We start from the raw sequence: 12,699 nt of genomic DNA, 5'->3' as shown, positions 1-12,699 counted from the left end.
AATCACGATTCCAAGATGTTTAAAAAACTAAACTTCAATAATAAATTTAATTTGTCCTGATCCAACAATAGAATAAACTTAGACAAATCGCAAATATTCGAATTTTATATAAAAATACTCACGCAATCAACCTTCATTTCTTAAAAAATCTGGTGAAATGAAGTTATTTACCAAGCGAACATCTATCTAAACTAAGTTCGATTGCATCCGAAGATATTTATTGGATGCTTTACTATTTTTTCTTGTTTTGGAAAAAATATTTTGATGAGCTAACTTCAAATCCGATCATTTTCAGAGTAGTTGATAAGAAATATGATGCAAAGAATAGGGAAAGTTTCTGATTATTCGAATTTTTATTAAACATTCAAAGAACAGTTTTAATATAAAACAATATTCTTAACTTTATATGTAGATGTCTTAATTTTATGCAGTAAATGCATATACGAACATATGTTGCTTATTCGTCAAAATAAATTCCATTGATATTTGTTTATTTTACTGATTCTTACAAAAAAAAATCCAAAATAAAACACTAAACACCATGACATAAAAAGCAAATCAAAATACTATTAATTCCACAAGAGACATGTTCAAAACTAACTTTTGGTCAAGTTTCATATCATATACAGATACCTATACATAAAAATCATATATAAATAAATTCGCCACTTTCTAATTGCCTAAAGTTTTAACATCAGTTGTCGAATATAAGGAGATGTAATACAACTATATACTAAAAACTTCACAAAATTCCTCAAAAATACTTTTACAACAGTTTTTGGTATAAATAATCACAGAGTTTGTTTCTTAATTACAAGATCCCGCAACATCATTTATCTCAAGTTATTTATCACATTCCTCATTTTTGCAGCACTCATAAATATTCGTAGTAATTGATACATCAACGAAAACGCAGCTTTCATATAGATGTTTTACTCCATTCAACATCTCTTCGGTCTTTCAACATATTTTGAATGTATGACAAGGTTTGAATTCTGTCTTCAATCCAAAATATACGCAGATAGTATCATCAGAAGACACCATTTGGCCTAAAAATGTATATAAACTATAAATATATCAGTCCTTTTTCGATAAGCCCATTCAAGCGTACTTAATATAATTAAAATATAATTAAAAGAAGTACATCAAGAATTCTTTGCTGGGAAGGAAAAGAAAAGATCAATTTTCCGGGTCATTTGATTCTCCATGCATTGTTTTATACTGTCTAAATTATTTGCATTTCTCAATATATTTTATTTCTGCAAGATTATTTTAGAATCAGTGTATGAATAATCAAGAAAACTAAAGAAAAGCCCTATTTATCAAACTCTATTATTCTATCCTTAAATCTAGTATCAAATAGAATGAAAGGAATTGGCAATTTAATTTAGAAGGGTGCATCCGTGCAAAAGGACTATTTAACAAGATTTTAGGAATAACATTATTATCTCCTATTATTAAGTATTGACTTTTAAGTATTGAACTGCTCTCATTAAAAAAGGCTCTTGTTATTAATAAAAGATAAAAACTCTGGCATGTTTGAATAATAATTTGTAGAAAAACGGATCGCTAACAATTTTATTATGTAGGAAACTGTGTCATATTCTTGTGTACTTCTTAAAAATATAAATCATTGAGATAATGTGCATAAAGATCTAAGCTTCCATGTCAGCACGTCAAACCTTAAAAAAATAATTCTATAAAGTATTCTGATAAAGATAATAGTTCATAAACAGATGAAGGTATCTGCATGAAGAATAGCCAAATTCTCCTCTAATAACCATTGCACTCAGATTTAGATAATCTATTTTGTCTAAGGTGGAGCTTCATAAATCGTTCAAGCAAGCAAACAGCACCTTTATGAAAGAGACAAATTTTGTGGTGGCTGCGGAACACTTGGCACAAAGCTTGGGATACTGCTGGTTTGATGATGATGGTGACCATGTAAGTGATACATATAATAATTATAATTTTGTGCCGCGTGAGCAACAGCTGCTGCTGCTGCATCCGGTGTTGCAAACTGGGTGAATTGACTACCTGGGGGAATCGGAACAGGACTGCTGGTCTGGAAACCGATCGAGTGACCTAATAAATCCGAAACCGAATGAGCGGAAGGCCAAGCTCTGGGAGGAAGGTTGGATGGCGAGTTGACATTCTCATTGTTTGTAATTGCAAGCAAAACAGGCGATGAGTGAGCTGGGGAAGGTTGTTGCTGAGATTGACTTACATTGCGAGGATAGGAATAAAAGCCATTGTAAAGATGCCGGGCAGCTTCTCTATCTATTCCATCGTAGGAGCTATTCGTGCCAATTTTATGTCTCAAAATCCTGCTTATACTGCTCACTGATGGTACGTTGAATTTGTCGCATATGCGGTCGACTAGCAGCTTATCTCGAATTTCCCAAGCAAAAATTCCTGGATCTTTTTGCTTCAGTTCTCTTATGTAGGCTACCACTTTTGGAGTTGTCACTCGGGGCTTACTTCCTCCTATAGCTCCAGGCAGGATTGAACCAGTTTCATGATACTTGGCAAGTATTTTGGAAACGCATCCATGTGACACTCTCAATTGTCGCGATATGTCACAAGGACGTACTCCTAGCTGGGCTAATTCGACAATTTGAAGACGAATGGCGTTTGGTAGTGGTCTTCCATTGACGAATACACCACCAAGTTGATTAACTTCACCGCAACTTTGAGTTTCTGTAAAAAGTAAAAAATAAAAATCAAGCTTTGGATAATTCATTATGAAATAAATAGACGAAGCATGGGATTTATATATTTTATGATTTTTACAAGTTATTCCTACAAAAAGCTTAATTTTAATTTTGCGAATACACTGGTAAAAATGAGATCCCACCTAGAGAAAATTAATTTAGAGAAATGAAATTTAGGCAAAACATTTGTCTAAACAACATATTCATTTTGATTAAAATTTCAATGTTGCAGGGTAAAGTATACGCGAGAAGAGTAATTTCAAATATGAATTAGTGATATATTAATAATCGATGCAATTGCCAGGTTTGAGTGCAAGCATGCAAACGCTTATGCATTGCATCATACAGTTGCCGAATGTTATTTTGTGGGATGGAGTACCATGCCTGTTGCACTTAATCAATTCTGCTAGGTTTAGTGCTGATTTTGGCAGACGCTGCTTTTATTGACTAATAATGTTCCATGTGCACCATGAGAAAATGATCTGGTGATCTCGCAGATGAAAAAATATCGATTTTGCAGAGCATGTTGACTGACGGCCATTATATGGAGGTGAGTGTTATGGGGTTGAAAAATGTCTCTTTGAATACTGATAAAAATGACTGCACAACCGGTTTAGTATGCAGATTGACACCCAAATTTTATTATAATTATTATCAGGGAGTTCATTTATTAATTCTAAGTTCCCGTAACGTCATATTACATCAGATCTCAAGTTATATATCACATTCTTAATTTTTTCGGCAGTATTTATATTAATTATTGCATGATTCGAAAGCACACCTTTCAATTTGATCTTTAATATATTCGACATTTGTTCGTTCTTTTAATATGTTAGGAATATGTATTATGGATTTGAATTCTGTCTTCACTTCAAAATATACGCATATTGTATCACTATTTGGCCTTAAAATTGTATATAAGCTGTAAATTTATCAAACTGTTTTGCTAAGTTCATTCCAGCCTACTGAATAATTCTGTCGAAAATTTATAATAAAGATGACTACAACATTTCAGGAAGGAAACGAAAATATCATTTACCGAATCATTTGCGCCATCAGCCAAAATATAGTAAGGAGACCAAAAGATGATATTTAATTCCTAGTATTTTTTGAGAATGTTATTTTTGAAATGAACCTATAAATATATTACGGCAGTGATTACTTGCTATGATAGTGAAATAAGATCAAATACTTAATACCAAAGATATGTGGGAACAAGTCCTTAATTTCTTCTTGGCAACCCGCAATGAATATATAAATAATAATATAAAGAAATTAAGTGGAAGCAAATAAGCTCCATTCTGTTTTCACTTCATTTCTAGCGCCTTTTAATATGATAAAAGAAAAAATGTCAACTAATCATAAATAGGATCAAGTGAGAATAGGTGAGGTGAAGAGTGAAGTAACTAATTTTTTTAATAGAGCTTGACAATCAGAAAGAAGATTCAAATTGCATATTCCACAAATATATTCTGAAATTTCCATAATGGCAATTTCAGAAGATTTTTTATTTAAATTCGATGTTTTTGAAATCTTGTGTAATGAATACTCCTTTTTACTTTGCAATTTCCAAGTTTATATCGCTTTTTAGACTAACGCTAGTGTAAGTAAATGATCAAAAATGAAATTAATTAAAAAACCTTTACAAATAAACGCCTGCATATGGAATTTGGAAGCGATGGTATTTTTAATCAATTTTTCACTCACTTCCTGATGTGCTAGAGTGTTGAAATCTTGTACGCTATGGTGCGTGCTCTCAATGAAAGTATTCTACTTTAATATTTTCAGAATTTAACTTTCTACTGATAAAAATTTATGATTCCATAGGAGTGAATCTATCTGGTAGTAATTAATTTAAGATTTCAGAATGCTTATAAGAATGAGTTATAAATTAATGACTGTAAAGCAGAAAGTAATTAAAACATAAAATTTATATTTTTAATGAATCAATACAGTGAAATGAAATTTATTTCGTTACTTCTGCGACCTAGAAAGATCTTCAGATTAATAATTTTGAGCCAGGAATGACTTTTAGCAGTAAAACGTCAATTTATTGTGCTGCAAATTATTTTTTGTGGTAAGATTATGGAATTCCGAAATTTATGTCTTCTGGTAAGATTTGAAAGAATTTAAAAGTCAGTTTTCTACTAATTTCATTGGCTGAATGAAATGAAAGGACAAAATATTCTTTACTAAAGAATTCGTGAATTTTTTGACGGAAGTGTAGACTGAAAAGTCATAATGAAAAAGACAGTCGACATTTATGCAATCGCCTGCATTTTTTCTCACTTTTTTAATTTCTGCGAATAAACTTAAAATGCAAATAAAGTCCTTGTTTCCATGAAGTTTATGAGAATGAGCCATTGGGAATAAATTGAAATCAATGATATAAATTCCTTTGAAGGTGAATTTGTTTCCATAAAAGGAAAATCAAAAAAAGTACGCTTAGAAAATAAATGAAATAAGTAGACTTTCAGAAACTATGATAAAGAGTGCGTTTCTCCTAAATATAAAAGGCTGAATGAGTCCTCTTACTACCCGAAATTAATCAAAATATCAGAAAAAAAGATTTTTCATTTGACTTCACAAACTATCTCAATACACATAGTGTGAAAACACTTCTCTTTTTTTCTGATAGTTTTCAATAAATTGGTTGTATTCTAAATGAACTGAAATTGGAACAAAACACTGAAGTTTGGCTACGAATCTGGATAAAAAGAAAATCTAATTCGTCCTTTAATTATTCTATGAGAAAATGTCTAAAAAAAAATCGGATAGTTCATTAAAAGTAGAGAATTTAAACACTAGATATGTTTTAGTGGTGAGTTAGCTGTTTACACGAAAACTGATATGCATTTTCAACAATTTATTGACTTTTAATGTTGCCATTCTGATGCAGATAAAATATCAAAAAAAGATGTAATATATTCCATATGCCATTAATTACATAATTATATTTATACTACAGTTAGACTTATTGGTATCACTGGACCCTCGCATTTTCCAACGATTCTTCTCCTCCGCCCCCCCCCCCCCCCCAAATAATTAGAAGCAACTAGTGGGAAGCTTCAGGGAAGAAGGTCAGAAAACTTTTGATAGTTTTAATTAAAAAAGAGTTTCATTTCACCGAAATATTCAAAACCAACAAATGGCAATCTTTTCTCATATAGAAGTCTTTACATTCGCTTTAATGAAAAGGAAACGGTTAACGAGCTTCCGTTTTATCGTTAAAAACTTGTAACATGTATTCGTAGAAATATACCGGTGTTGTTTTTTCAGCTCAATGTAGCGTAACGAGATTTTTTTCTGCAAGTCCTCGCTCTCATAGCGACTTCCATGACATATTTTTTGTCCATCTTTTCTGCTTTTTCAAACAATTCAAACGCATAGTGGATCGTCTAAGGTTCCCTATTTTGTCTGTGATAAAGAAAAAAAATAGACGATTCATTTCGGTCATTAGAGAAGTTAAAAGTGCGCCGAAGGAACCTTTACGTTTTAGAAGTGACGCTAAATAATTGACTCAACCCTTTTGCTTGAGTTGCCGCTGGTTTCTAATTATAAGCGGCACTGAGACGAACACAACACTTTTCGTGGAAAGTCGGTGGGGTTGGCGTTCACTACGAGATGTAACTTAACTGGAAAGCTGGTTGCAAAGAACGCTTTTGTTTTGATAGATGCCGTCGCAGATGACATCTGGCCATTATGGATTATGCCATCACAGATTTCAAAAAGGAGTGTCGTTCATTTTGAAGCTTGCTTAACAAGGGAGATAATTCAAATAGGGGTACAGTGTTACCATTTCTTTTTGGAAGGTAATCGAAATTTATTTCAAATTGCAGGAATTTTGTCAACAGAAAAAAAGTGTTAATGAAGTATTAAAGGCTGATTAAAAGACTAGTCTGCAGATTTCTAAATTTTGAACGAAATTTTAATAGTTTTACTTTGACAGCATTAAAATTCCTGATACCTTCCGTTTTGGAAATAATAGATGAGAGAAATTCAGGAATGAATGTTTGTTGATATTGTGTTCATGAATAGTTGTCACATTGCAATAAATACTAAAAACTAATGTTTTACTAAATGAAAAAAATTTCAGCTATGGAACGACTTCTTTTACTTTAAAAAGAACGACTTAAAAGTTTTTATTTAATAATTTTTCGTTAATTTAGGGTTCGGTTGGACAATCTTTCTGAACAGGGAGTTAACTTTTTCTATATTATTCAAATGTTACAATTATTCAAAATCGTTCTTCTTAGCTCAGGTATATTTTTCTTTCTATGATTCTGACAAAAAGTAAAAGACACCTAAGCTTTGGTATGAATTAATAAAAGTGAAGCAAATGCGCTTATATTGTTTTATATATCTAAAGAAACTAAAAACCGCTTTTCTTACAAAAAGAGTTGGTGAAGTAATATTCATCTCAATTTAAATAGCATCACCATTATAGTGTTTTAACTGTCTCAAACAGGAGTTTCAAAGAAATTTTAATATGATATTTATTAATTCAGCTAGAAAAAAACACAGAAATAAAGACGTTCTAGCTGTTTTATAAATAACTGTGTCTCTAATATTTAACTGTTAAAAAAGTTGAGTTCTAAAAATGCCAGAATTAAATAAATTATTTATCATATTAAACAAGAATGAATTCATATTAAAAATAATTACCCATTAGTTAACTCACTATAAAGTACATTTTAAAACTATACCTAAAATAAAATAATAAATTAATGCTGCAGATGTTTTACTCTGTAGTTATTATAATCGCTTGAAATTCACAATCACATATACGTATGTAATTCAAAATTTAAAAAAAAGTAGCAATCACAGCAGTCAACTACATCATTCATTTATATATATATATATATATATATATATATATATATATATATATATATATATATATATATATATATATATATATATATATATATATATATATATATATATATATATATAAATGCATCGCATGTCAAATGTGATTATGAAGCAATAAAAGATCATATGATCATAATAGCAGGGGTTACGTACTAAAAGCCGGCATTAATGAGCTGTAAAATATTTTAAAAGGCTAAATTTTCAGCAAAAAAGTATATCTGACCTCTAAAGATTTTTAGCTTTAAAGCACGCATGAATCAAATTATAATACTTGCATGAATCAAATACACGCATGAATCAAATTATATGCTATTATAATACTTGCATTTATTTGGGAATTAAAAATTTATTTAAACTAGTTAAATCGCATGAATGAATAATATAAATTAATAAATACAACCTTTTAACTCTTAAAGTAAGAAAAATTGACATTTTCTTATGAGTTAGAAATATTTATATTTTAGAAGTTGCGTAAATAATTCATCAATAAATATCATATAACAAATATATAACAAATATAATCCTGCAATCAAAATTACCTTTACTTATAATCATACAGAGAAAAAATGAAAAGAAATCTAATATGAAGTAAACTATGAAATTACATTCTCATAGCTTAAGTGTAAAATAAATTTCTTGGTCAAAGAATTATCTAGGATATAATGACCTTTCTCCAACAGAAAAAGTAAACAAATGATTTAAAGATTTGATGAAACAAAGCAATAAGTTTGACTTAGATTTCTATAGTAAAAATTACAAATCATTTATAAATAATTGTTTAAACCATGAAAAAGTTGAGCAGCAACTAAATTTATATAATCAAAAAGATACTTATTTTTTTTTAAATTTTAAGATGGTAAAAAATTAATTTTGTATGATACTATTTCCACCAAAATTACTTTTGTACGAAGTTTTTACCTAAAACATCGAAATTTCTCTAGTATTTTAATTAATTAAAATTCCAAGAAAAATTTAAAAAGTCGCTTCGAGGTGGTTATTTATACTCTTCATAGTATATTTATACCAAATTTGGTAAATTTTTTCCAAATGGTCTGTATTTCCTGCAATATGGCAAAAAAACGATATATTACATTTTCTTCTCACATTAACACAGGATATTGTACAATGTGTTTATTAAGTAAACCGGCTCTTTTATTTAAAAGGTATTTAAGGTCATTCCACAGAGACATTGAAGCAATTTATAAAATTGTTCCGAAAATTTTCAAAGAAATTGGAACATTTTAATAATTATTTTTACCACTATGTTAATATTTTTAATAATTTTAACCACTTGAAAAAGTTTTATATAAGAAATTCGGATAGTTAGTCATATTAAATTTTGATACTCTAGAAAATTATAAACTGATTTGCATTCCATTAAATGCATTCATAAAAAAATTTGTAATCAAATAAATGTAAATCATTGAATACACTGCAGCCTTCCTCCTCCCCTCCCTCCGACACGTCCTTAAAAATGATAATTTGGAATTTATGAAACTCCGGTAAAACCATTTCTTTCTCTCTTCTTTTGAAATAGGAATAATGCTTCATTCATAATTTGTCAGACAGAAGAAAACACCAATATGCTATTGGTTTGAATAACATACCTCGAGGAACCCTAAAACATTCTTCCCTTTACTAAAAGGAATACTTCTCTCTCCCACAGAGGCCCACATCTTTAAAAAGGACCTTAGCTTTTCATTGAAGGGGTTTCGGCAGGGCCGCCGGAGCTGCTTTCTCGGAGGCTCCGGCTAGCCGCTTTACGCTATTGACTAAGAAGTCGTTTGTATCTTTCTATATTTGGTAGAAATCTTCAGATTTTTCTTTAAATTGAATATTTCATTAGATCATTTGATTCTATTTAATCTCAAGTGAATTATCCATGTTGCTCGAATCAATTATGTTTTTCTATTCAAATATAAAAACGGCGGCAATATGTAATAGTTGAACAACTTTTGTTAAATATTGTTCTATCTCAAATGAATAGATCGAAAATTTTAATTAAATCAAACAGTATTATTTGAAAAATGAATCTTATGTTAGGATATAAGCATTTCGCCTCCTCGTATTTTTGTTGTTCCGTTTGTTATAAATATCCGTTTAGAAGTAAAGACTTAAAATATGAATATGTAAATCTAACTAGCTTCAATGGAACATATTTCAGTTAAAATTATTAACATACTATCGATGTTGAGAAAATTATCTTTATATTGAAGTCAAAATTTGATTTAAAATTGAATTTCTTTCTCTAAAATAAGATTCTGAGTTCAAAAGAACAAGTTAATTTTCGTTAAGTTAATTTAAAATTCTCATTCCCATCATTTCCCCCGTAATTGCCAAATTTTTCAGTTGAATTGCGGATGAATTGCTTCTCAGTTGCCTTTAAAATTCAAATTTGTCTTGGAAGACGCTAAAGCTTTCATGATGGATCCTCAAGACGAGTCTAACCAAATTCTGTTCCGAAGTAACCACCATTAAATGTCGCAACTCAATCCTTTGTTGATTCGATTTTGTAGAAAATATTCAATTGTTTTCCTGTTACGAAGTATTTGAATCTTTGTGATTCGCTTTGCGTCATATTAAGTGTGTCTTTTATTTGTATCGTTCTTCTATTCATCTCATTCATCTGTAGCCTCTCATCTCAAATAATTCAAGATTAGGTCAAAACTAAAAGAAATTCATTTTTCATTTATTTTTCAGACTTAAATGATTTTATTTATTTATTATTTATGATTTTCCTCCAGTTGGATTTTTCTTCTCAGTCTGAACTTTGCTTCGAATTTTTCGGCACATTGATCTGCGTTTTAAAACTACATTTTTCAATAGTTTCTTCGTTTGTCCCTCTGTTTTGTTTTATATTTTAGAGAATATTGAGTATTTTGCTTTCTGTCTTTTTTTTTATCAATATTTCTTTTGCGTCTGTTATTGTTCTTTATCTGCATATGTTTTGTTACCAAAATTAGATTACCCTTAGATATGCTTATGCTAAACACCAATGAATTTTTCTTATTCTCTCTATTTCACCTTTTTCCACAGGTATCTTCGGGAGTCAGATAAGACCACTGAAAACATTCGTATGCAGAGTTTTGCTAAAATGAAATTGAGACTTTATTTCTTTATATTTTGGGGTAATGCATTATAATTACCTTAGCTACAACTGATATTTTTCATTATAGTAGAGAATAGAACTGAAAAAACAAAACCCAGAAAGGTTGATTTATTACAGCTTGAATTTTTATGTATCTGTATACCATGTGGTGTATCTAGATGTAACAGAAATATCCTACAAGGTGAACTTATTCAAAATATATACGTCACCAGTAAGGTAACAATAAACGCCAGGATAAGAAAATGACAGAGGTCCACTACCTTAAGGCTCTCCAGAAAGAAATGCATAAGAACTACTGCTGCCTTATCCTCCATGAATGAAAAACGGGATTTATACTAAACATTTTCTAGGAGCTTTCAGTGTTCTATTTACGCATCTGTATTTTGGTATCTTATCAACAGTTTAAGGAATTTTATAAATCCCGATTACGTTTATTGATTTGATGATGTCATTTCAGTCCTTTGCCTGAAAAAGACCAACAATTTAATTTAGAGTTCATAATTAACAGAATGTGTGTAACTGCCAGTTTAGTGCATTAATACATCATTAAGTATTTAACTTAAGTTAAATATATTACAAACAGTATGAAAAGTCCAGTTCAGTGCTGGATGTCACCAACCACTCACTTTGTGAGTCTCAAAAATCACCTTCTAGGATTACTGTGAAAAGTAAACAATTTCCTGAAAAAGAAACAACCGTGCTTGAGCGCAACCGACAAGTTGACCGAACGAAACATTTCCAAACTGTTGGCATTCTAGAATCTCATGTGTCACTCAGGAGCGACTTCCCGCTCCCCCAGCTCCAAAGAAACCTGTTAAAAATGGCACGATGAAAAGCTCCATTCATTGCTAATGGCTGATACGATAGTCGGAATAACTGAAAACGGAAATTTGGTGTGGGATAAACATTGCTTTGTAGAAATTCGTTTGAAACATCTTATTTTTCATTCGAAACAAAATTTTTATTGGATGATTCTCTGTCCCCCCCCCCCTCCTTTTTTTTAAAGTTGTTATGAACACGTAGATTCTGTGATAAATAAATAAGGAGGTGGAAATTTGTAATTGAAACTGAACCAGAATGTTTTAATTTCATATATTTTTATTTAAAATATATATATGTATATTGATTTCATGTCTTTCAGTTAATCAATTAATTTGCTGAAAATTTCTAAATTTTGCTGCTGGTCATACTATAAAATATGTTTATGAAAAACAGAAGCAAATTTTGCTTCGCTGTTAATTTTCATTTAGAAATTTAAAAAGTATCAACTGCAACTTAAAAACCATTCCGCAGTGATACTGATACTTAATTCGGCCTCCAAGCGTAAAAGTTACAAATGTCGAAATATATACAGAATAATACTCTGCTCTTAAGCAGGATTTTCTATTTTCGCCAGTACATCCCTAACTATAATCTTTGCAAAGGTTTTTATATTTCAGTGACGGGGAATGTAAGTAAAGTTTATTTAGAAAATCTATTTTATATTTTAAGAATTACTTGATTAATAGAATAAGGGCATAACTGATATTTTACAAAATAATAATAAAAAAAAAATCAGATGAAAATATTTTATATGAAGAAGTAAAGGACCAAATATAGAAATCTTTGCAGAAGTCATTTGCTATCATTCTTATGCTTTATAAGAAAATATAAGAGAGCACATTATTGATATATTCATATAAAGTTTGAAAAAGCCATTTCTGTTTCTTGCAAATATTGTATTCGTAACAGATTTTTTTATTTTTTTTATACAGACTTAGTTTGAGTTTCATTAATTCCCACGATTAATAGGAGCTTATCAATAGTAACAGTTGCTACTTTGTTTTTGACTAAAACTATTATTATTGTTTATTACGTTATTATTGTTTTTATCTTAAACAAATTATTTTCAAAAAAATCCGTTGAAAGAATTAAAGTTTAAACTCTATTTTCCTAAAAGGAACAATCTCTTTAGTATAAAATGATTGGCAAAATTGTTGCTAGAAATCAGACGCTTCAGAC

General features: G+C 29.9%; 1 protein-coding gene across 1 annotated transcript in view; it reads right to left on the bottom strand.

Annotated features, from left to right (window-relative positions):
- Positions 1-1,101: 1,101 nt before the first annotated feature.
- LOC129959561 (paired box protein Pax-1-like) overlaps positions 1,102-12,699 on the bottom strand; it is a 39,919-nt gene continuing 28,321 nt past the window's right edge. The window contains exon 2 of the mRNA XM_056072473.1: positions 1,102-2,700. Within this exon, the coding sequence (XP_055928448.1) occupies positions 1,859-2,700 (842 nt within the window). The 3' untranslated portion in view covers positions 1,102-1,858. The remainder of the gene's footprint in view (positions 2,701-12,699) is intronic.

Source organism: Argiope bruennichi, chromosome X1 (genome assembly GCF_947563725.1).
Source record: "Argiope bruennichi chromosome X1, qqArgBrue1.1, whole genome shotgun sequence".
NCBI lineage: Eukaryota > Metazoa > Arthropoda > Arachnida > Araneae > Araneidae > Argiope > Argiope bruennichi.
Note: the sequence above shows the minus strand (reverse complement) of the source record. Positions and strands in the feature narration are given on the sequence as shown.